Source organism: Chrysochloris asiatica, unplaced genomic scaffold (assembly GCF_000296735.1).
Source record: "Chrysochloris asiatica unplaced genomic scaffold, ChrAsi1.0 scaffold00252, whole genome shotgun sequence".
NCBI lineage: Eukaryota > Metazoa > Chordata > Mammalia > Afrosoricida > Chrysochloridae > Chrysochloris > Chrysochloris asiatica.
The window spans coordinates 3191580-3215063 of NW_006408770.1; the positions used below are offsets into that span (position 1 = coordinate 3191580).

Consider the following 23484-nt stretch of genomic DNA (forward strand, 5'->3'; position numbering starts at 1 on the left):
CACTAGTTATTTTAAGATAAAAAATGGAACTCTCCTAATCATCCAAACAACTCAAAACAGTATTAGTTAATGTCAAATTTATCTAATCCAGTGATAGATACCTAGAGTAAATCCTCCATCCAGCTTTTTTTTTCCCCTGGAATTCCTTAGCTGTCCCACTACCTGTTATATCACCATATCAAAAATGGTTTTGCCACGTTGAGTTGACTCCTGCAGCCTAACAATCTTTTCCTTTAAGAAATTCAAGCATTCAAATTATGTGTGAATAAAATTATAGATCAATTTTACAGAGATTAAGAAAATGTAATGATTTTCTAGTAAAACTTTGTAAAAGGTTATTATATGAAATAAAACCAATCAGAAAAATGCCTCACAGATCTAAATTTAAAAAAAAAAAAAAAACCTCAAACTTCAAAACATCATTTATTTAAGAAAATGCAGGGAAATTGGGGGAAAGAACCTGATAATGAGAGAAAAGAAGAACATAGAAGCCAGTGATCCTTATCTTTAAGAGGAATTTTTTCATAATACTGACAGCACTGGAAATTCTTAAAACACATTCCTCCTGTGAACTTAAAGTCAGTAATAGTTCTGCCATTTTGATGTTATTTATGTAACAGGGTGTGAACCTAACAACCACAACTTTAGCATTAACCTCCTAAAATGCTAGAACTTGATTTTCTTAGTCCACATCCCACTGCCAGCAACAGGATGAAGCACTAGCACCAGGCACCAAGCAATTAAGAGATGTGCTTTATTTTAGTGCCAGGATAGAGAAAATTCACATATGGAAGATAATCCACAACCCTGAAATTTTACCAGTAATTATTTCAGCACATATAACTGAAAATAAAAAATGGCAGAAAGACTAGAGAAGAAATAGGAATTCTCTTCTCAGGCTGTACTTAAGGCTGTTTATACAATGCTAAGATAAATGCAAGACTCCTCCAAATTTTATAGCAGTAGTATTTAAGAATATTGCACACAATTCTGTGTCAAAGATAACCTTGTTTCTAACTTTTCAATCACAGGGATGATATAGCAGGAGCTCTATAGCAAGGGGCTCAGTTTCAGACTCTCGTTAAAAGAACATTCAGACCATTTCAATCACTTTAATCAAGAAATGGATTAAGTACAAAAGTGTTTCATAACTTGAGGAATCAACTCTAAGAACTCAGCTGTGTGTTTTTATTTGTAAAGAACGAATATATAAATCTGTATTCTTTCCTAAATTTGTAATTTTATGGTCGCTAAAAGCAGGCATAAAAGTTTAGAAAGGAAATCTGTGGAACTGTTTCTGTTATGGAAGAACTTGTTTTCACTGAAAACAATTTGAAATATCTTCTGTACTCTCAGTGTGTGTAAGAAGATTATAGGCAACATCACTGACAAATGTCAGGAAGAAATGGTATGCCCTATTAAAAAAATTTTTTTTAAAACTAATATGGAAGATTGGCATTTAAGGGGACCAAACTATTTATACAGTTGAGTTCTGTTAAATCATTGATTCCTAAAAAAATAAAAGATCTTTCTATGATTTTAATAATCCTTCAAGCTTTTATTGCAAAATCACATTGATTTCCCTTGTGAAGGTCCTGGATTTTTGCTTCTCATTGGTGGGGGTGCACGCTGTAATGGTGGTGGCTGCATACCACCAGCCACTGACTGATACATTCCTCTCATATCAATCTGCTGGTAGTTAGAAGGATTCATGATTAAATTTGGAGGTTTTGGCATCATGAGGTGGCCCAGTGTTGCTTGTTGGTAAGTCATTTGTTGCTGTTGCTGTTGATTGTACTGCTGCTGGAGCCTTCGGTTCATAAGTATCCTCTGAACACAACTGATTAACTACAGAGAGAACAGAGAGCTGTTACAAGTGCATGAAGCAAATATCAAGTTTTGAGTTAAAGTCAATTTGTTAAGGGGGTACATACCAAAAGAAAAACATATTATTATTATCACCATTAATAATTTTATGGTATTCACAGGACCATTATGGTAGAAACCAGTTAGTAACACCACTTAGGACTACTCTTAATGAATTACTTATTGTATTGCAAGCAGCATTTAAGTTAGTTATCACAGTAACCTGCCTCCAATGGATTAATCTCAAGTATTACATACACCACATTTTATCAAGTCTTCTTTATCATTGCTTTGAAAATTTCACATGATAACAGACAAACATTTCTAGTGATAAAAATCAAAGGGAAAAGCACCTGTAGTGGGAAGAACTGCTACCTGTAATGGCTCAAATTTCCTAAGATTACTTAAAACCCCATTAATTTAGCAGTGCTTTCTAAGTAAAGTTCATACCACAGACACTGATTCCTTGGTGTCAAGAGCTGAAATTTCCTAGTGCAAGGCAGATGGCTGGCAAATGACAGTGCTGGAAAAGATGAGCAATGATTCTAGAATATGCTAGCCTTTTTAAAGAATTACATAATTTAGTAGGAACGTGTATTATACTTTACATGTCCATAGTTCAACTGTTTAATTCTCAAATATATAACAATAAACTATATTGGAAACTGCTTAAAATGTGAATGTGATCAAAAAAAAAATCAGCAAAAATTCCAATTTAGACATTCAAAATCTGTTTAAAAAATGAAATACGAAAGAGAGGCTATTTCAAGGAAACCCATTTGGAAAGGTGCTCCTTTATAACAACATTATTAGGTTTTTTGACAAAATTTCTTCAAAGAATAACCAGAGAAAGGCTGATTATTACTACAGATGTCACACAAACCTGTAATTTTAAGTTCAAAAAAATTAAACACACCCTAGCGTTGGTCAAAATTCTTACCATCTGTTGCTTTGTCAACACATCATTGTAGATCGCTTCTCTTCGTTTAACATCAAGCTCCTGACTGGCTTGTCTACTTAATGCTAAAGCCTGAACTTGGGTCTCTGAGAGGTTCATGTTCTCCTTCCACTGAAAGAAAAAGGTTCTATTTACTCCTTATTGCAGTCGAACTGGAGAAAAACAATTAAGATACTTAAAGATGTTTAGAGTTAAAAATTTTTTTTTAAAAAAGAACAAACAAATGTTGTTAAGTGCTGTCCAGTAGGTTCCAAATAACAGCAACCCTGTATAGCAATTCCAAGGAGCAGCTGGTGGGTTTGAACCTCTGACCCTGAATTTAGCAGTCCAGTGCTTATCCTACAGAACCATACCAAGATCCCTTTTAAGAATATGTTGCTGTTGCTAAGTGCCGTCGACTTGGTGTCAACTCATAGCAACCGTGTATATGGTTTCCAAGAAATAAAATGCCAAAAACAAGTAGGGTACTAAGTTGCATTGGCTATCTTTGGACTAAACAATTATTTGAACTTAGTTTATACAATTGATAAATAAAATGTTTATGTGAACAATGTACACACAACTATGATTGATTCCTCAGTTCTTTTGTGTCAACATCTATATATAATTAAGTACTTGGCATTATTATCCAGTTTATTAGTATTATGCCATTACAAATCAAATCACAAGAATTATGCTGGTTTTCCCATAGAAATAGTGAAACAAACAATGCAATTTAAAACAACCTCTAATTTCTACAAATTAGTAGAAAAACAGCTGCCAATTAACTTACGACAGCTGAAATTATGTCTTCAAGAGGCTGAATCCTCACTGCTGTCACACTGTTTGTTGCTTCTACAACTTTTTCTCTTCCTTGATTAATGAGGTCCTAGAAGAATGCATGAAATAAATTATACAGGGCTTGTAAAAGACAGCATAGCTTTAATGTTTAGGGATTCAAATTCTTGTCAATTTATATAGTACTTGGTTTTTAAAACTCTAAATAATTCAGAAAAATTCAACATCAATAAAATGGAATAATATTCATCATATTCTTGTTAGGAAATTAAAAGTTTGGAGTTTACAGTACCAATACTTCAGGAGAATCCATAAAAACATTTTAAAAAGAAAATCATAGATCCAATTAAGTTATTAGTTTGTACAATAAAACCTAATCTTACATTTTAAATTCATAATTAACTCTAGTTTTAAATCACTATTTCATAACACTAGGTACTATCATATGCTTAATGGTACATCTAAATTGCATTAGAATATAAATTGACATATTTTATCCTTCTTGCAAAAATTAAGCAAGGAGGCGGGGCTTGATGGCAGAATAGGGAGGGGCACCGTGCAGACCTCCACCAGCAATAACAGAAACTACCGGATGAAGCAGGTACAGGGGATGGCCTGGGGAACTCTGAACTATACATAAAGGAACATTTACAAGTATCAAAGGCTGGTGTTTCTGACTGGCAGCTGCCAGTGGACGCCCAGTGCAGTCATTTTGAGCAGAACGGAGCTGATACTGGAGAAGCAGAGAATGCCCATCGCAGACACTTGACTGATTGTCAGAGATAAAGGTGTGAACAATCTTTTTTTTCCACTCATTTCTCATCCTCTGTCTGTGTACCTCCACTCTGGTGACTAGAGGGAGTGCCTGAGTAAGTGGATACTCTCCTAACACCTGGAGGGTTCTTATGTGCATGCACATGGATCGGCTCAGCAAAGACCACTGTGCCCAGAATTGAAGAAGAGTAAGGAGTCAACAGGAACAGCTTAAAACAGCAGTTGTCAGCTGTGGGCTGTTTCTCACTAGGAGAAACACCTAGACTATTTTGCTACGTTTTTTTGTTTTTGTTTTGCTTTTGGGGGGCGACTATAGATAGACTTCAGTGCCCAATCTGATTTTGTTTGTTTGTTTGGGGTTTTTTGGTCCCTCTTTGAACTTAGGGTGGGCTCTTTCCCTACGTTACCCAAGAACAAACAGCAATTGCGGTCATATAGCCGAGCTACAATCACATCCTACAAAAATCCCACAATCACATCCTACAAAAATCCCACCATCCAGGCAAGAGCCAATTCCAGGCAAGAGCCAATACCAGAGAAGTCTGGATAACCAAAATTTGCTAAAATTACTCTGATTTGAGTAATAAGGTGTTGAGTTGAGTAAAAAAGTGAAAATGGAAGCCTATCTCCTGATCACAACTACCAGGAGACAATCAGAAAGCTGAATAATATACCAACATACATTCATCTAATTATTGAAAATACACCAAATTATTGAAAATGCCCAAGTAACAACAGATCTCAGATCATGTCCAGACAAGATAGAGTAGCTGAGTCAATGAGCTAGAGGTAGACCTAGAATTCCCATTGGAAGGAGGACAGGCTTCTGAACTACCTGAGAAGGAATTCAGTAGACTGATATTGAAGTGCATCCAAATGTTCCACAGAGAGGTTGAGAAAAATAAGGAAGAAGTCAGGAAAGTGCTACAGAAACAATCAAATGATAGAAATAGTACTGGAAACAATTCAAAACTTGCAAAAAGAGTTCCAAATGATTAATAATAAAATATCAGAAATGGACAATACACTGAAATGGCAAAGGAGTAGAACTGAAGAGATGGAAGCCAGAACCAGTGAGCTGGAAGACAAATCTCTCAATACTGAAGAGCAATTCAAAAAAGAAAAGAATTTGAAAATCTGAAGAAAGTCCAAGATTCACGTGGTACAACATGAAGAGGAATAACCTGAGGGTTATTGGACTTCTGGAACAAGAAGGATCACAGAAGACCACAGAGGAGATAGTTGAAGAGCTTCTGGAAGAAAATTTCCCTAACATCCTGAAAGTTGAGAAGATAAGCATTCAAGAAGCTGAACAAACCCCAGGAAGTAAATCCCAAAACCCCAAAAGTAAATCACCAAGACATATCATAGTCAAGCTCTCCAAAATCAAAGACAAGGAAAGAATCCTGAAAGCAGCTAGGGAAAAGATAAGTGTTACTTACAAAGGCAAGCAAATAAGATTAAACTCTGATCTCTCAGCAAAAACCATGCAGGCAAGAAAGCAATGGAGATTCATATATAAAATTCTGAAAGGAAAAAAAAAAAAACTGCCAACCAAGAATCATCTACCTAGCAAAACTGCCAACCAAATGTAACTGTGTAATAAAAACATTCCAGGATAAACAGAAGCTAAGGGACTTTGTCAAGCCAACCCAGTGCTTCAAAACATCCTAAAGGGAGTTCTTTGGACTGAGAACCAACAAGAATAGACAACAACCAGAGATTGACATATATGACAATACATCCAGAACTCAGTCAACAGACATAAGAGTCCAGAACAAAACAAAATTACAAGAATTAATTCAGAAGACCTGGGAGGCCAGTCTATGATCAAAACAATTACAATGTGAAAGAAGGTAAAAATATAGGAATAGAGACATTGGTGGGAAGGAGGTCAGGTAAATTGAAGGATAAAATAGACTGCTTTAAATGGAAGAAAAAGTTAATAGAACATAAATTAAGCAATTTGTTTATTCAAAATATTTTATAACTGAAGAGCATGCTATTTTCCTACCCAGTCAACTGTTCTATTGTTCCTTAATTTAAGAAATTCAAACTACATTAATTCAAGGCCTGATTCCTTCATGTGATGATCACACTACGTTTTACCATATAGTATGTTGGTTCAAAAAGGTCCCCAAATAAAAGTTTATGGGTTTATTCTGAAGTAATCTTTTGGAGAATGTGCTATTACTGTATAGGGAACACTCAACAACAGAGCACTTGAAACTGACTTTAATTCATGTTAAATTACTTTTGTACTTCAAAACTTACCTCCAGCTGTTGATTACTCATTGCAGACAGGGCTCCCAAATTGAAAGGTATGTAAGGAGTTTGAGAGTTGAAACTGACAGGGGGTAAATTGGTCCCAGTTGGTATGTTGAAACGCATAGTCAGTCCCTAAAAACAAAAAATTATATAGTTTTCACATTGTGATTTAAAACTTGAAATTCTACATCACCTACTAATTTAGAAAATAATCCACATTCTCAGATCTAAAAAATTATTAACACTCTTTTACACACAAACAAAATACCCTTTTCACCAGAAACCAAGATCTTATTACACAGAAAGCTTTAACTCCTAAAGGTTTACTTTTTCTGATAATTCCCACAGAATGGGGTAACTCAGAGTTCTGATGAGATTCCTAACATCACATTAATGTTAAAGAAGATTGGCATAATGAGTTAGGAGTTTTAAAAGGATTCAGGTATTAGGATAATGTTTCCTATGCTCAAGTACATTTTTGTTCAAGTAGATTGGTTATTTAAAACAGACATGAGATTATTTTAAATAAATGTGTTGCTGGAAATTGACATTACTGTTCAATAATAGAATATTTTTTGATCTGATAATGCAGTCAAAATTTAGATTTATAGTATATGTGCTAAAGCAACATTTACTCCCACCTCTAAAGAGCTCCTGGATGTTTGTTACTAAGATGAAGGTGATGATGTAGCTTCCCACTCATGTCCCAATTCAATGAGTGCTAAGGAGAAATGGAGTTATTACTCTTTAGGCATAAAATAATATTTTCTCCTTTGCTCTCCTCTCCTCCCACTCTACCACCAAAAGTAGTCGAAACCTGTAAATATCTCATATTTTGGGACTCATTAAATGTGACTCTTTTCTTTCTCACTGCTCTTTCCAATAACTAGCATAAAAGCAAAAACTAAAAAGTACTTTGAATGAAATACCTTCTTCTCTGCTTCATACTCAGCCCAAGCTGCTTTTCTTTCTTCTTCTGTCAATTCTTCTTCTTCTTTGTGATCCAGAAGAGAATCATGTTCATGATATCCTACAATGTGTTCTTTATGTATCTGAAGAAGTTCTGCAAGTATGGTATCCTGTTTAGAAGGGTTAAATTAATAGAAAATTATTTTTCTCTCTGGATCATATCTCTGTATTTCTATGATCAATTGTTAAGACTAGTAACTGACTGCAATACATATTTCTGACACATGATAATCTACCTAGAAAAGCCTCAATAAATACAACATGAGCCTTTTATACAAGAATTTAATGTTTTAGTTCTTTCAATTTTCATTTTTCAAATTTTAGGGTCATTTTCTCTCCAACTGTTTCCCTATTTTTCTCGTGTACATTTTGCTCTATGCCTAGTTCTGAGTTGATAGTTATGTTATCATAGCAATTACATCAGATGCCTATGCTACAAATCATGACTGTTCTTGTTTATACATACAGAACAACTTTGTTTTCTCATTTTAGCTACCAAATAATATGCTGACAAAAATAAAACTCAATGGGAACATATAGTCCTTCGTATTTCAACTGAATGAGGATCAAATATAAATTAGATGGTAAAGATCCACAAGCAAAATTTAAACTATTTTTTTGTAAGGAGCTCTGGTAGCGTAGTGGTTACTTATCGGGCTGCGAACCATAAGGTCAGCGGTTCAAAACTACCAGCCGCTCCGTGGGAGAAAGATGAGGCTTTCTACTCCCATAAAGATTTACACCCTGGGAAATCTTGTACAGGGTCGCTACGGGTCGGAACCGACTCGATGGCACTTAACAACAACAAATTTGTTTTATAGCATCTTTAATAAACAAAATAAAAAACAAAACAAAACAAAAAGCTTTTTAAAGTTTAAATAAAGTATTCACAAGTTATTTATCAGCAACTCAGACACAAGGATCTATAAAAGACTAATTAACCTGATTTACAAAAGGATTTTCTACAGCTGTTTTTTACCTCTTAAAACTATTTTATTTAGATTATAAAAGTAATTCGTGTCAAGCATAAAAACTTCAAATTTACAGGGACATATAAAGAAAGACAGGAGTACTAGTATGATGTTGTAGGGTAAGCACTGAATTCTAACTGCAAGATTGATGGTTCAAACCCACCAGCCAATCCTTGGAAACCCTATACAGGGTTGCTATGAGTTGGAACTGACTCAACAGCACTTAACAATAAGAAAAGACAAAGATCCCTGAAGGATGAGCACTGGACTGCTAACTGCAAGACTGGCAGTCCAAACTCACCAGTCACTCCTCAGAAGAAAGATGAGGCTCCTGCTCTCACACAAACTTACAAGCTTGAAAAACCCCATGCAGGGTCACTATGAATTGTAAGACTCAATGGCAGTGGGTTTAATCTTTTGGTTTATAAAGAAAGACAGCTTAATCATAGTTTCACTATTTGGAAATACGTACAATTACCAATTGTTTGTTGTTATGCGCCGTGGAGTTGATTCTGACTCATAGCGACCCTAAAAGGGTTTCCGAAGCTGTAAATCTTTACGGGAGCAGAAAGCCTCATCTTTCTTCCATGGAACGGCTGGTAGTTTGGAACTGCTGACCTTGTGGTTCACAGCCCAACATATACACTTTAATGTCTTGCAGATCTCTTCATGCACACCCATAAAATTATGTTCATATTAAGCAAAGTTGGGAATATATTATATATGCAGTTTTAGGTCCTGTCTCATCACACTGATATCCTTATATAACTATTAAAAATATTAGTGATAAGAATTGAAAATGCTTGGGATCAATTAGTCCAATGGACTAATGGAACATGTGAATATCAGTCTCCATGACTTTGAGACCAGAAGAACTACAACATGTCTCGCTACCCCACTTACAAACTGCTCTGAAAGGTCCCAAATAGAGTTGGAGAAAACATGGAAGAAAACTCAAAATTATTTTTTAAAAAAAGACCAAGATTACTGGTCTGAAAAAGACTAGAAGAACCTGAGACTATGGCCCTCTACTAACTTTCAGGTCTGGAAAACATCTCACCCTTGTGGTGGACAGCAACACCAGGAAGGTATGCTGAACATGGAATGATCAATCATTCAAAGTCAAAAGAGCAATATTCACCAAAGACAAAGTTGAGAAGGGATAGCAAAGTGGGTGGAATGAATACAGGAACCACAGGGAGGAAGCAGGGTAACTGTTGTTACATGGAGGGGATTGCTATTACTGAGGTGAAACAAAGTCTATGATTTGTTGAATGTCTACTTGATGATCTTGACTGCAAACCATCACATAAATCACAAAAAGTTTAAAAATATCTTTAATAGTTGAATAATATTCCTTTGTTTTAGCCATTCAGATGTTATGACAATTTAAAAAATTATTTTTTGTTGGTGCTGTTGAGAATACACACTGAAGAACATAACCAGTTCAACAATTTCTACATGTATAATTCAATACATTGCTTACATCTTTTGATTTGTGCCACCATTCCCACCTCCTTTTCTGAGTTGCTCCCCCGCCCATTAACATAAACTTACTTCCTCCGAGGGTTTATATATAATCTTTTGAATTGCTGCTGTCAATTTGATACCATATTAAAAGAGGATAATGCTCAAAGCCAGCATGTTTTTACTAGCTATATTAAAATATCATTTGGCTTTAAAGACGACTTTGGGAAATACTTCTGGTTTAATGTTTAAAGATTATCTTAGGACAATAGCTTCAGGGATACATTCAGCCTCTGTGACTCCAAAAAGTCTGGAGTTCATGAGAATCTGAAATTCTGTTCTGTATTTTTTCCTGGATTCTACCATAACATCTTCAATCAAAACATCTACTGGGCACCATCCAGGTCTTTTAGTTTAATAGCAAAGAAAAATAGTTATTCATGGAAATAATTAGCCACACATTCCATTTCACCCTCCTACTCTTGACTCTTCTTCCTCTGTTGTTCCAGAGGAATAGAGACCAACTGTTGTACCTTGCAAGCTTTTTAGATCCCAGGCAGTACACATAGGATTAGGAAGCAAAACAGACTCACTATATGTGTCATTAGGTCAATTAGCTAAAATGTCCCATGAAACCATGACCCTAAAGTTCCAAACAACAGAAAGAAATTCCATGAGATATTTGGTTGCAAAGAGGCAGCCTCAAGCTAATTTTTTTTTTTTTGGGGGGGGGGGGGTCACCACTGCTGTAAATACGTCTATAACACAACTTTGGCCAATTCAACTTTCTTGCAATCCTGTCTTCAATCACCGACATTTTTTTTACCATGATATAATAGTTAAGGTTTTATGTCAACTTGACTCTCAGTGGTTGGCAGGTGGTTGTTGGTTGTGTGCCACTGAACCGGTTCTGACTCACAGGGACCTTATATAGTTTCTGAGGCTGTAAATCTTCACAGCAGCAGAAAGCCTCATCTTTCTCTCGAAGAGTAACTGGTAGATTTGAACTGTTGACCTTGCAGTCAGCAGCCCAGCTCTTAATTCACTATGCTACCAGGGAACATTGGTAGCCACTACCAAGGAGATCTAATACAATGTAATTAACTCTATGATGAGTTTTGCTATGAACAGCCAATCAACTGAAAGGATGTTTCCTTGGAGAATTAGTCACTGAGGCAAAGCTTGTTTGCTAAGACACATGGTTTTTTATTTTTTTAAGAGTTCAAAGTTTATTGGTGTGGTGCTGTGGGTTAACGCACCAGACTTCAAAACTGTTTGAACTGCAAAGTTGGCAGTTCAAGCTCACCAGCTGCTCTGCGGAAACTCACTATGGGTTGGAACTGACTCGACGGCACTTAACAACAACAAAAGTTTATTACTGGGTTTTTTTGGGGGGGCGGGGGGAACCTAAGTATTGTTTTTCCCTTTTAACACTTTTGCAGTTTTTTGAAGTTTTGAAAAACAATCATATGCTAATTGTTTTGATGAAAGAAAATAAACAAACTGAATTTTTAAAAAATCTTAGGAGACTAACTTGTGAAAGAAAGGCCATTATGCTTACCCTAAACTTTATATGCACAATTTTACCATTTTCAACTTCAAAAGCATTCATTTAGGATACCCATTTCTATAACTCTTTCATGTCTTCTCCCCAATTCCAGAATCATGGTATACCCTATCAAGTCAAACAGCACCAAATGACTAAGGTTAGGTTATGATGAAGGTTCAACCTCTGCCCCCACAGTAACTCATTTTGACCCATAAATGACTGAAATGTTAACAAATCACAAGAAAAGTATAAAAGTATATGTGCCCTTGTTTTCTATCATTAAAAAGCTTTGGACTAATTTCCTAAAATATTGCCTCTCTCCTCACAAAAAAACAAAACTCATAATGTTTCTATTGACTACACTTTTTCAAAGAACTAAAAATAAATTTAGAATTATAATTACGTTGGTTTGATATTAAGTGCTGTTGAGTCAGTTCTGACTTATAGTGACGCTGTAGAGGGTTTCCAAGGAGTAGCTGGTGAGCTTGAATTGCCTACCTTGCAGTTCAAACCGACATTGCAGCCCAGCGCATTGACACACAGCACAACAGGACTCCTAATTAAAATAGTACTTGCATCATATTAAAAACAAAAAATACTAGAGACATCTACTGGTAGCATGTGGTGTATATTCTTTCATATATTTTACACTTATAAACACCCACCTTTGCATAAAAATGGAATTATAGTATATATATTTTTGAAATCTACTTTTTCCTTTTAAATCTTTCCATGGATGTAATTTTACATAAAATAGAAACCACTGCTTTTAAAGACTGTACAATGTTTATATTTTATCAATCCCTCACTCAAGAGTGTATTAAGACATTTAGATCACTTCCAGTTTTTCATTATTAGCAAATCTGCATTGAAATGGGTTTAATGAATTAAATTTTAATGTATTTCAACCACTTGTTTATACATGATTATACAGATAATATTAAAGGGCTAGATACTTATGCTTGCCACAGTCATTTGAACACAGAAAACAAAGTATAAATTAACTGACTTTTACATGAATAAGATTCATGTTCAGAATCAAGAAAGCAGAAATCTTTCTTTTCTTCAAAGTGCTATAAAAGAGACACAAATAAGTGAAAGAAAATCCAGTATTTCTAATATAAACTGCTTCTACATCATCCCCCTTATATTAACTGGCACACACCATCAATATAAGAAAATACATAAGAAGATTTGTTGTTGTTAAGAGGGCACAAAAGTATTTGTAACAGAACATTTCTTTGGGAAAAAGTTTTATATAGTCTATAAAAGTTAATAAAGAATCTTTTCATCCTAATGTACAACAAACACATCAATCTGTGAAGAGGTTTATTTATTTCTCTTTTTCCTTAAAACATGCAAATATATTAGTTGCTATACTTAACACCATTATTTAAAATTATACTGGAACAGATCTACTCATATAAACACTAGGCCAATAGCCATCAAAATGAGGTTTAAATTACATCCAGATGTGTACCTTCATTTTTGTCTAAACTTCATTTTACCTTAAATTATTGAACAAGCTTGTTATTATTGTTGTTGTTAAGTGTCACCAAGTTGATTCCAACTCATGGCGACCCTGTATAGGGTTTCCAAGGAGCAGATGGTGAGTTTGAACTGCTTTGTGGTTCAACCTGACCTTGCAATCTAGTTCTTATCCTATCACACCACACCAGGACAAGCTTACAAGCTGGGAAAAGCATGGTCTAGTTAACAATCTAAATTAGTTTTTAATTTTAAGAGTTAATTAATGATAAAAGTTTGTTCATTTGTTTAGAAGTTCAAAGTATTTGCAAGCTGACAGAAATATCCATCTAATTCTAAAATTTAAGTTTGAAAATCAAGCCAAACAAGAAATGATATAACCAGGAATTAATAAGAAAACACATTGTCATATTACTGAATAACTTGCATAGAAATTATTAATCGTAACTCATTTGCAAAGCAGATTTTCACCTTAAACCAAATATTATTCAAAACAAAACCAACAAAGTATTGCCTGGACAGTAGAGTTTGTCATATCTAAAAAATATTTTGCTGGCCATCACGTTGATTTTGAATTTTGTAGTATCTGAAAATAAAATGTCATCAGAATACTTAAGTTCCACGTGACCCACTCAAAAAGCTATGAAAAATTATTTTTTATCACTTAAGTAAGTCTAGATTCTTAAAAAAGAAACTGAACATTCCTGATAAAAACCCCTCTACTTTCAAATTAGAACCTTGTTGTTGTAAGTTGCCTCCAGTCAATTCTGACCATAGAGTTTCCAAACCTATGACCTTTCCAAAGCAGATCCCCAGGCCTGCCTTTTGAGGTGCCTCTGGGTAACATTCAAACTGCCAGTCTTTTGGTTCAAGTCAAATGCCTGTTTGTGCTATTCAGGACCTCAATAAACGTCAGCAGCTGCTCCTCGGAAACCCTATACAGGGTCACTATGGGTCGGAACCAACTCGATGGCACTCAACAACAACAACTGCTCATTTATGGAGTCCTGTTGTGGTGCTATGGGTTGGAACCTACTAGACATCACTTAACAACAACTGCTTATTCTTATCTTTAATCCAAAAATTTAGTTAATAATGTTATAATAGGAAAATCAAGTTACTACATACTTTGTACCCATTGCAACAGTGGACAGTGTTAAAAATACGAATTCCCAGGGCTCACCCTCAGAAGTTCTTAGTTGAAGTCAGGATTCTACATTCTTATCAAACCCCTAGGTGATTCTTATGCAGGTTAGTCCAAGGAAAAACAATTCCAAAGGCATGTTAACCATTGCTTTACAAAGTTCAGATTGTAATTTTAGGATAAACATTCATTTGTTCATTTAACCAATTTTTATTTAGTACTTGTTAAGGAGCCCTGGTGTGGTGCTGCAGAATAATGCAATGGACCACAAGGTGAGTTTGAACCGCAAGGTCAGTGTTTCAGACTCACCAACTGCTCCCTGGTAATCCTATACAGGGTTGCTATGAGTTGGAACCACCTTGACAGCTCTTAACAACAACAACCAACAAGCCCTGAAGGTGCTGTAGAATAAGTATTGGAATGTTAACAGCAAGGTCAGCAGTTCAAACCCAACAGCTGCTCTGAGGAAGATGAGGCTTTCTATTCCCATAAAGATTTAAAGCCTCGAAACTCTATACAGTGTGATGAAGAGTCAGAGTCAACTCAATGGAAGTAGGTTAAGCATTAAGATTTACAGTCTCATAAACACTAAGGAAAGGAGCTCTGGTAGCATAATGGTTATAAATTGGGCTGCTAACCTCAGGGTCAGCAGTTCGAAACTACCAGATGTTTCACGGGAGTAAGATGAAGCTTTCTGCTTCCGTAAAGATTTACAGCCTCGGAAACCCTGTACAGGGTCGTTATGAGTCAGAACAAACTCCATGGCACATAACAACAACAACAAACACTAAGGAGCAGTTCTACTCTGTCCTATGGGGTCATTATGCATCTTAATCAACTTGATGGCTGTTGGTTAGTTGGTAGGGCAAGGTGCTGGGACACAGTGATGAAGATACACAGCTATTATATGTCTGTGGAAAAATGGAATTACGAGATAAATTTTTAAAATTCCCTTTGTATCTTACCCTCATAGTTCTTGCTGTTATAACCAGTCTAAAGGTAATGACATTTCTTTTGTTTATAAAGTTAAGAAGACTCCTACTACTTAATATACTCAGAGTATATATGAAATATAAGCCTAGTGTTTTAAATTTCAGAATTCCCCTTATCTCATGTAGCAAATATTTCAAGTGCTTCAATGCTCCTAAATGCCTATTAACAGATAAATGGATAAACAAAATGCAATACACATAAACAATGGAACACTATTCAGTCACTAGGACAATGAATTCTTGATAAATGCTACAACATGGATGGCTCTGGGGACATTATGCTGAGTGAAATATATCAATCACAAAAGTATAACTATTTTATGACCTCACTATAAAGGGAAGAAAAGGTAAATATATAGACAACTAAGTTTATTAGTAGTTACCAGGAGTGAGAGGAAAGGGAAGGTTAACAGCGATGGAAATAACATTTTGATTATAGGTAAGGTTATACAGTTGATTATTGTAATTGCTGAAAATAAGATGTAGATTTTTAAAAAGTTGAATTGGCAACAGTTATGTGATAGCTATGAGGGCTTCAAAACATTCATGAAAAAGTGGAGTTAAAAGCTATTTAAAATTCCCCATAAACTTTTGAGAAGCCCCTTCATATACTTATAAAAACAAAAACAAAAGAGAAGATGCTGAGGTTGCTTGTGTACATCCAAAATCCTCTCGAGATTTGATTTCACGGTTTAGGGTAATGGCTTAATAATAACATGTTTAGCACTTCTGTTCCTAGTGTGTTGTGGATTGCCTGGCATCTTAAAAGCTTGCAAGCAGCCATGCAAGTACAATTAGTCTCTATTAATCTGGTGTGGCGCTGTGAGATAAAGCACTCAACCACAAGGTCAGTCTGAACCACAAGATCAGCAGTTCAAACTCAGCAGCTGCTCCTTGGAAACCCTATACAGGGTTGCTTACGACAACTCGAAGGCACTTAACAACAATAAGCCTGAAGTAACAGAGAAAGGTGAGAGACCATTACCATGTCCAACAATTAACAAAATTTTTCCCCTTAAAGAATACAGGTAACTAATTGTTCTAGAGTTACCTGTATTCTTTAAGGGGAAAATTTTTGTTAATTGTTGGACTTGGTAATGGTCTGTAGTCGACTACATGCCTCACTGAAGGTATCAATATCTAACAATTAAACAATACCATATTCCCTTCTGATTATAATTATCTCCAGAGGGAGAGGTTCCAGTCTTGAATACCTGTCTCTTCTTCAGCCTAGCTGAGAGAATTTCTTCTGGCCTCACAATATGTTTAGACTTCTGATGATCCATCTATGTCGACTCATTTTCTCCTAAAGATCAGAACCTCATATGAGTTCTATGGAAATAAACTCCTGAAATTTCCAAAATGTAAGTCTATAGTGGTTTTGGAGAAATGAATCAAGGTTAATAGCAATAAGTAATAACAATTATGGAGACAAAAATAGCAGCTAACATTTTAGCACTTACTATGTGACAGGCAGTATGCTTTATAAGGATTATCTTCTGTGAGCTAATTACTATTATCTTCTCATCGTTTTGAGGGATATGAGACTTTGAAAGTTTATGTGACTTGCCTAAATTTACATTATGAAAAGGATAGTTGGCAGATGACCTGAGAGAAGGACAGGGGTTAAATGATTTGCTCTTGTTATTTGGAAACAACCATCCCAGCAAATACTGAAAAGGAGACTTTTATAACCTACAAATAAATAGACAAATTAAAACAATTTCTCTATAGTTTATGTTTTCTGGTCTGCTTTTATTCAAAGGAACCCTGGTGTAACAGTGGGTTAAGCATTGGACTGCTAATCAAAAAGTCAATGATTCAAACCCACCAGCAATTCCATGGGAGAAAGATTAGGCAGTCAGCTTTGGTAAAGATTTACAGCCCCAAAAACCCTAGAGAGCCAGTTCTCTGTCCTATAGGGTTACAATGAGTTAGAACCAAAATCATGGGAGTGATTTGGATTTTGTTTGGCTCTTAGTCATATGACTTAATAATGATTTTTATATCAATGATACAGATAAAGAAACACTATTAGAAACTGTTACATTAAATAATAAACTTATTACACTTGTGATGAAAGAGGCAGAGAAGTAGGCGACATTGACATTAAATCTCAATTGTGACACAGTCCATATAGAAAAAAACTGGGTTCATGAGTCATCATGTGGTTCATATGCCATAGGTTACTAACTCTTGTCCTATAATTAAATAGGTATTTTGAACTCTTAAAGGAGCCCTGGTAGCACATTAGGCTAAGCATTGGGCTAACTGAAAGCTTGGCAGTTTGAACCTACCGTCATGCTCCACTATAGAAAGAGCAGACAATCTGCTTCTGAAAGATTTACTACCTCATAAACACTGTGGGGCAATTCTACATAGGGTCACTATGAACTGGAATCGACTCGTCAGCAGTGAATTTTGAACCCTTATTCTCAAATATAAAAGAATAAAATTTCAGAACTTCCTAAAATAGGTTGATGAATCATTTTATACTTTATATCAAATTATTTTAACGGAGTATATTTCACTCTAGGAAAAAGAACGGCCTATCACTCTGCTAGCGTAGTGGTTACGAATCGGGCTGCAAATCGCAAGTCAACAGTTCGAAACTACCAGCTGTTCCACGGGAGAAGGATGAGGCTTTCTGCTCCCGTAAAGATTTACAGCCTCAAAAACCCTGTACAGGGTCACTGTGAGTCGGAACCGACTCCATAGCACATAACCAACCAACCAACCATCACTTACTGGTCTGCCGGTTTGTCTTACTGTGAGAGCTTGTGTGTTACTGTGATGCTGGAAGCTACAAAAACAGTATTTTAAATAGCAGCAGGGTCACCCATGGTGGACAAGTTTCAGCTAAGCTTCCAGACTAAGAGAAAATAGGAAGGAGAGGCAGACTACTTCTGAATGGGGACTCACTGAAAACCTTATGAAAAGCAGCAGAATACTGTCAGATACAGTGATGGAAGATGGAAATATTATGAATAACATCAGAATATTTTAAGATATATTGCCGGAAGCTGAGCCCATCAATTTGGAAGGCACTCAAAATATGACTTGGGAAGAGCTGCCTCTTCAAACTAGAGTTGACCATGATGATACAAATGGAGTAAAGTTTTCAGGACCTTCAGTTGCTGATGGTCCCAAAATGAGGAGAAACAGCTGCAAACATCCATTAAGAATGAGAATATAGACTGTATGAAGTATGAATCTATGGAAATTGGAAGTTGTCAAACATCAAATGGAATGCATAAAGATAGAAATACTAGACATTAATGAGCTGAAATGGACTGGTATTGGCCATTCTGAATCAGAGAAGCATATGGTTTATTATGCCATGAATGACAAATTCAAAAGGAATGGCATTGTATTCATCACTAAAAAGAACACTTCATGATCTATCTTGAAGCATAGCGCTATCTGTGATAGAATAATATCCATATACCTACAAGGAAGACCAGTTAATACCACTATTATTCAAATTTACAGACTAACTATTAAAGCCAGTGACAATGAAATTGAAGAATTCTATCAAATTCTTCAGAGTGAAACTGATCAAACATGTAATCAAGATATATTGATACTTACTAGTGATTGGAATGCAAAAGATGGAAGCATGGAGGAAGAATTAATAGTTGGAAAATATGGTCTTAATGATAGAAATAATGCTGGAGATTGCATGATAGAATTTTGCAACACTCTGGTAACGTAGTGGTTACGAATTGGACTGCTAACCTCAGGGTCAGCAGCTCGAAACTACCAGCTGTTCCGCAGGAGAAAGATGAGGCTTTCTGCTCCCATAAAGATTTACAGCCTCGGAAACCCTGTACAGGGTCACTATGAGTCGGAACTGACTCCACGGCACATAACAACAACAACAACTTTCCACTTAAGGAGCTCCGGTTAGTATAGTGGTTACGAGTCGGGCTGCTAATGTCACAGTCAGCAGTTCCGCAGGAGAAAGATGAGGCTTTTTGCTTCCGTGAAGATTTACAGCCTCGAAAACCCCATACAGGGTTCACTATAAGTTGGAACCGGCTCCACAGCACATAACCACTACCACCACTTTACATTTACTGTTGGATTGAGGCATGATAGTTTGAACAAATTGTTTAGCATACAGTGAAAACTATCAAGAAGTTAACTATTATTTTCCTTTTGTAAAGAGCTATGGGAAAATTGAATAGTTTGTGTTGTGTTAATGTATCATTTAATATTTCTTTTCCTCCTTGCTCTTGGGCAAAGGAGTAGATAAGTAAGGTCCTGGTGTGGAGATGCACAATAAGCTAACCTCAAGATATGTGGTTCAAACCCACTAGCTTCTCCTCAAAACCCCTATACAAAGTTGTTACGCATTGGAACTGACTCAATAGTACAACAACAAATCTCTATATAAAAAAGCATAAAACCTTTGATGACTTAGAGCTCCAAATTATACAACAGATGGTTTCTTTCCAGACGTGCTATAATAATTAAATAGCATCTCTTCCCTACAATATATTTAAAAATCCTCTTTAAATCATACATAATGTCTTATTCTTTCTAGTACAGTACACCTCAGTCAACAAATAATCAATAAATGTTTATTGAATAAAACAGGTTTCTGACAACCAAAAATATATCAAATAATGAATTGAGTTCAAGGCAATTTCTCCTTTTCTAATTGCAATGTTTGCTTCCTGTCAGATATGTTACTAATCATGGAATATTAATCATAAAAGTTGAAATTTAAGTATATTCTTTAGAAAGATGTCAATTAGATATAAAATCATTTTCAATTTGAAAAAGGAAGTTCATTAACTATAAAATGCCAAACACAAACATATGTGCAAAAGAGATGAGTAAGTCCTTAAAAGAATACTTATTGCTATATAAAATTAAATAAAGGATATGAAAGATGTCATAAATTCGAAAGAGGTGAGTCAAAAAAATATTAAGAGGTGAGTGAACATTATGCTGTTGTTTAAAAAAAGTTAGAGATATATGTGTTGTTGTTGTTAAGTGCCGTTGAGCCAGTTCCAATCCCTAAAGACCCCGTTTAGGGTTTCTGAGAAGTGGCTGCTGAGCTTGAACCACCGACTTTGTGGTTCAAACTGACTTTGCAGTCCAACACATTAACCCACAGAACCACACCAGGGCTCAAAGACATGTATATACATACCAATATGTAAACAAGTTCAAAATATATCTGGATTAAAAAAGCAAACTGCAGTGATTATAAATAGGTATGATTCCATTTGTGTTTGTGTGCTCTGAAAAATAAACAAATTTGTGTATTCACAGCAAAATTTTAGAGGTATACTCCAGTACTCAAGAACCTTAATCACATTCTATAATATATTTAAAAAAAAAACCAAAGCTAAATCATTAATATAAAATACGGAAATTAAAAAAAAAAAATTAAAGTGTTATTAAAAAGTCAGTTTTAAATGGTAGGTTTTAAACATTTATATGTCACTAATGTGGCACTGTGGGTTAATGCGCCAGACTGCAAAGCCATTTGAACTGCAAGACTGGCAGTTCAAACTCACCAGCCACTCCTCAGAAACCCTATACAGGGTTGCTATGGGTTGGAACCGACTTGATGGCACTTCACAACAACAATAATGCATTATTCAATGAGTTTCATAAAGATTATGACAGAATAAACCTGCTCTTAAATGTATCATTGAACTTTAAATGAAAAAAACAAAATATTTTTATAACACAAAAGATGTTCTAAAAAAATATTTTCAAAATGCTCAAATTGCATGTCATTTTAATTGTGAAGTATATTAAAATTTTAACTATGGAAATTATTTATATTGTTGGTCTTGTTAGGTGCTGTTGATTTGGTTCCGACTCATAGGAAACTTATGCACAACAGAACAAAACACTGTCTGGTCCTATGCCATCCTCACAATTAGTTTTAAGTTTGAGCTCACTGCTGTTGCCACTATGCCAGTTCAGCTCATTGGGGATCTTCCTCTTTTTCACTGACCATCCACTCCTAATAATATGTTCGAAGTATGAGAAACACAGTCTCACCATCCTGGCTTCCAAGGAGCACTATGGCTGTATTTCTTCCAACAAGATTTGTTTGTTCTTCTAATAGTACATGGTATTTTTAATATTCTCCTCAAGCACCATAATTCAAACGCAATAATTATTTTACGGTCTTTCTTATTCACTGTCCAACTTCCACATGTACATAAAGCTACTGAAAATACCAAGGCTTAGATCAAATGCACCTTAGTCCTCAAACTGATAACTATGCTCTTCAACACTTTAAAGAGATCTTGTGCAGCAGATTTGCCTAATGCAATACGTCATTTGATTTCTTGACTGCTGCTTCCATGAGTATTGATGGTTGATTCAAGGAAAATGAAGTGTTTGATAAATTCAATCTTTTCTCCATTGGTAAGAATGTTTATTGGTCCAGTGGTGACGATTTTTATTTTCTTTATATTGAGTACAATACATACCAAAGGCTGTGGTCTCTAATTTTCATTAGTATTTTAAGTCCTCTTCACTTTCAGCAAGCAAGGTTTCATCATCTGAATATCACAGGTTGTTAATGAGTCGTACTCCAAGCCTGATGCCATGCGCTTCTTCATAGAATACAGTTTCTTGGATTATTTGCTCAGAGTACAGTGTGAATAAGCATGGTGAAAAAATACAACCCTACTGTACAACTTTCTTGATTTTAAACCATTCAGTGTCCCCTCAGGTTCCACATGAGGACAATTAAGTGTTCTAGAATACTCATTCTCTGTGATGTCCATGATCTACAGTGAGAAACCTTTGCATACTCAATAAAACACAGGTAAAGATTTTACTGGTATTCTCTGATTTCAGCCAATATCCATCTGACATCAGCAATGATATCCATCATTCCACATCCTCATCAGACTCCGGCTTGAACTTCTGGCAGTTCCCTGTCAAAGTACTGTTGCAGCTAATGCTAAAATATATTCAGACAAATTTATTTGCATGTGATATGATACTGACCGATGATTTCCACATTCTGTTGGGTCACCTCTCTTTAGAATGAGCACAAATATGGATCTATTTCATTATGTTAGCCAGGTGGCTGCCTTCCAAATTTCTTGGCATAGATAAGCAAGTGCCTCCAGTCCGGTATTGTTGAAAGATTTTCATTTGTATTACATCAATTCCCAGAGTCTTGTCTTTTTTGTGGTTTTTTTTTTTTTTTTTTTTTTTTGCCAATACCTTCAGTGCAACATATATATATATAAATACAGTCCCTACAACTGGATCTGAATTGAACCAACTTGCTATATTTGGCTTCGTTTTGTGTGTGTGTTTTCTTTTTATTGTAAATTGAGTAAAAGTTTACAGACAAGATTATCAGCTTTATGGTCAACAAATCATACATTCTGTTTCATCTCCATGTAACAAAAATACCCACTTCCTCACTGTGGTTCCTACCTATTTGCATTCTACCCATCTTCAAAAATATTCCCCTTTTGATTTTATGGTGACTATATCTTTCAAGAAAGTGAGGCAGCACAGGAAGCACTCATTCATCTATGCCAAAAAATCTGGAAGACAACTATGTGGTCAACTAATTGGAAGAGATCCGTATTTGTGCCCATTTCAAAGAGAGGTGAACCAACACAATGCAGAAATCATTGGACAATCTCTTTGATATCCCATGCTACTAAAGTTTTACTGAAGGTAATACAGAAACAACTGCAAGCATATATTGACAGAGAGGTTCAAGCCAGATTCAGAAGAGGCCGTGGAATGAGGGATATCATTGACGATGTCTGATGGATCTTGGCTGAAAGCAGAAAATATCAGAAAGATGTTTACCCGTGCTTCATTGACTACGCAAAGGCTTTCAATTGTGTGGATCAGGGCAAGCTATGGACAACATAGCGAAGTATGAGTATTTTGAACACTTCATTGTGCACATGAGGAATCTGTACATGAACAAGGAATCATGAACAGAACGAACATATAAACACTGAATGGTTTAAAATTAGGAAAGGTGTGTGACAGGGTTGTATTCTTTCACCGTACTTACTCAACCTGTATGCTAAGCAAATAATCCAAGAAGCTGGGTTCTATGAAGAAAAACGTGGGATCAGGATTGGAGGAAGACTCATTAACAACCTGCGATATGCAGATGATACAAACTTGCTTGCTGAAAGTGAAGAAGACTTAAAACATTTACTGATGAAGATCAAAGAGCACAGCATTCAGTATGGATTGCATCTCAATGTAAAAAAACCAAAAATCCTCACCACTGG

The 23484-nt window shown here is 35.6% G+C and overlaps 1 protein-coding gene across 2 annotated transcripts in view; it reads right to left on the reverse strand.

Moving 5' to 3' along the window:
• Window positions 1-426: 426 nt before the first annotated feature.
• ATRX (alpha thalassemia/mental retardation syndrome X-linked) overlaps window positions 427-23484 on the reverse strand; it is a 335048-nt gene continuing 311990 nt past the window's right edge. For both annotated transcript variants that reach the window (XM_006873737.1, XM_006873736.1), the window contains 5 exons: window positions 7573-7722; window positions 6650-6775; window positions 3597-3692; window positions 2807-2935; window positions 427-1848 (listed from right to left, as the gene is read on the reverse strand). In XM_006873737.1, coding sequence (XP_006873799.1) covers window positions 1570-1848; window positions 2807-2935; window positions 3597-3692; window positions 6650-6775; window positions 7573-7722 — 780 coding nt within the window. In that variant the 3' untranslated portion in view covers window positions 427-1569. The remainder of the gene's footprint in view (window positions 1849-2806; window positions 2936-3596; window positions 3693-6649; window positions 6776-7572; window positions 7723-23484) is intronic.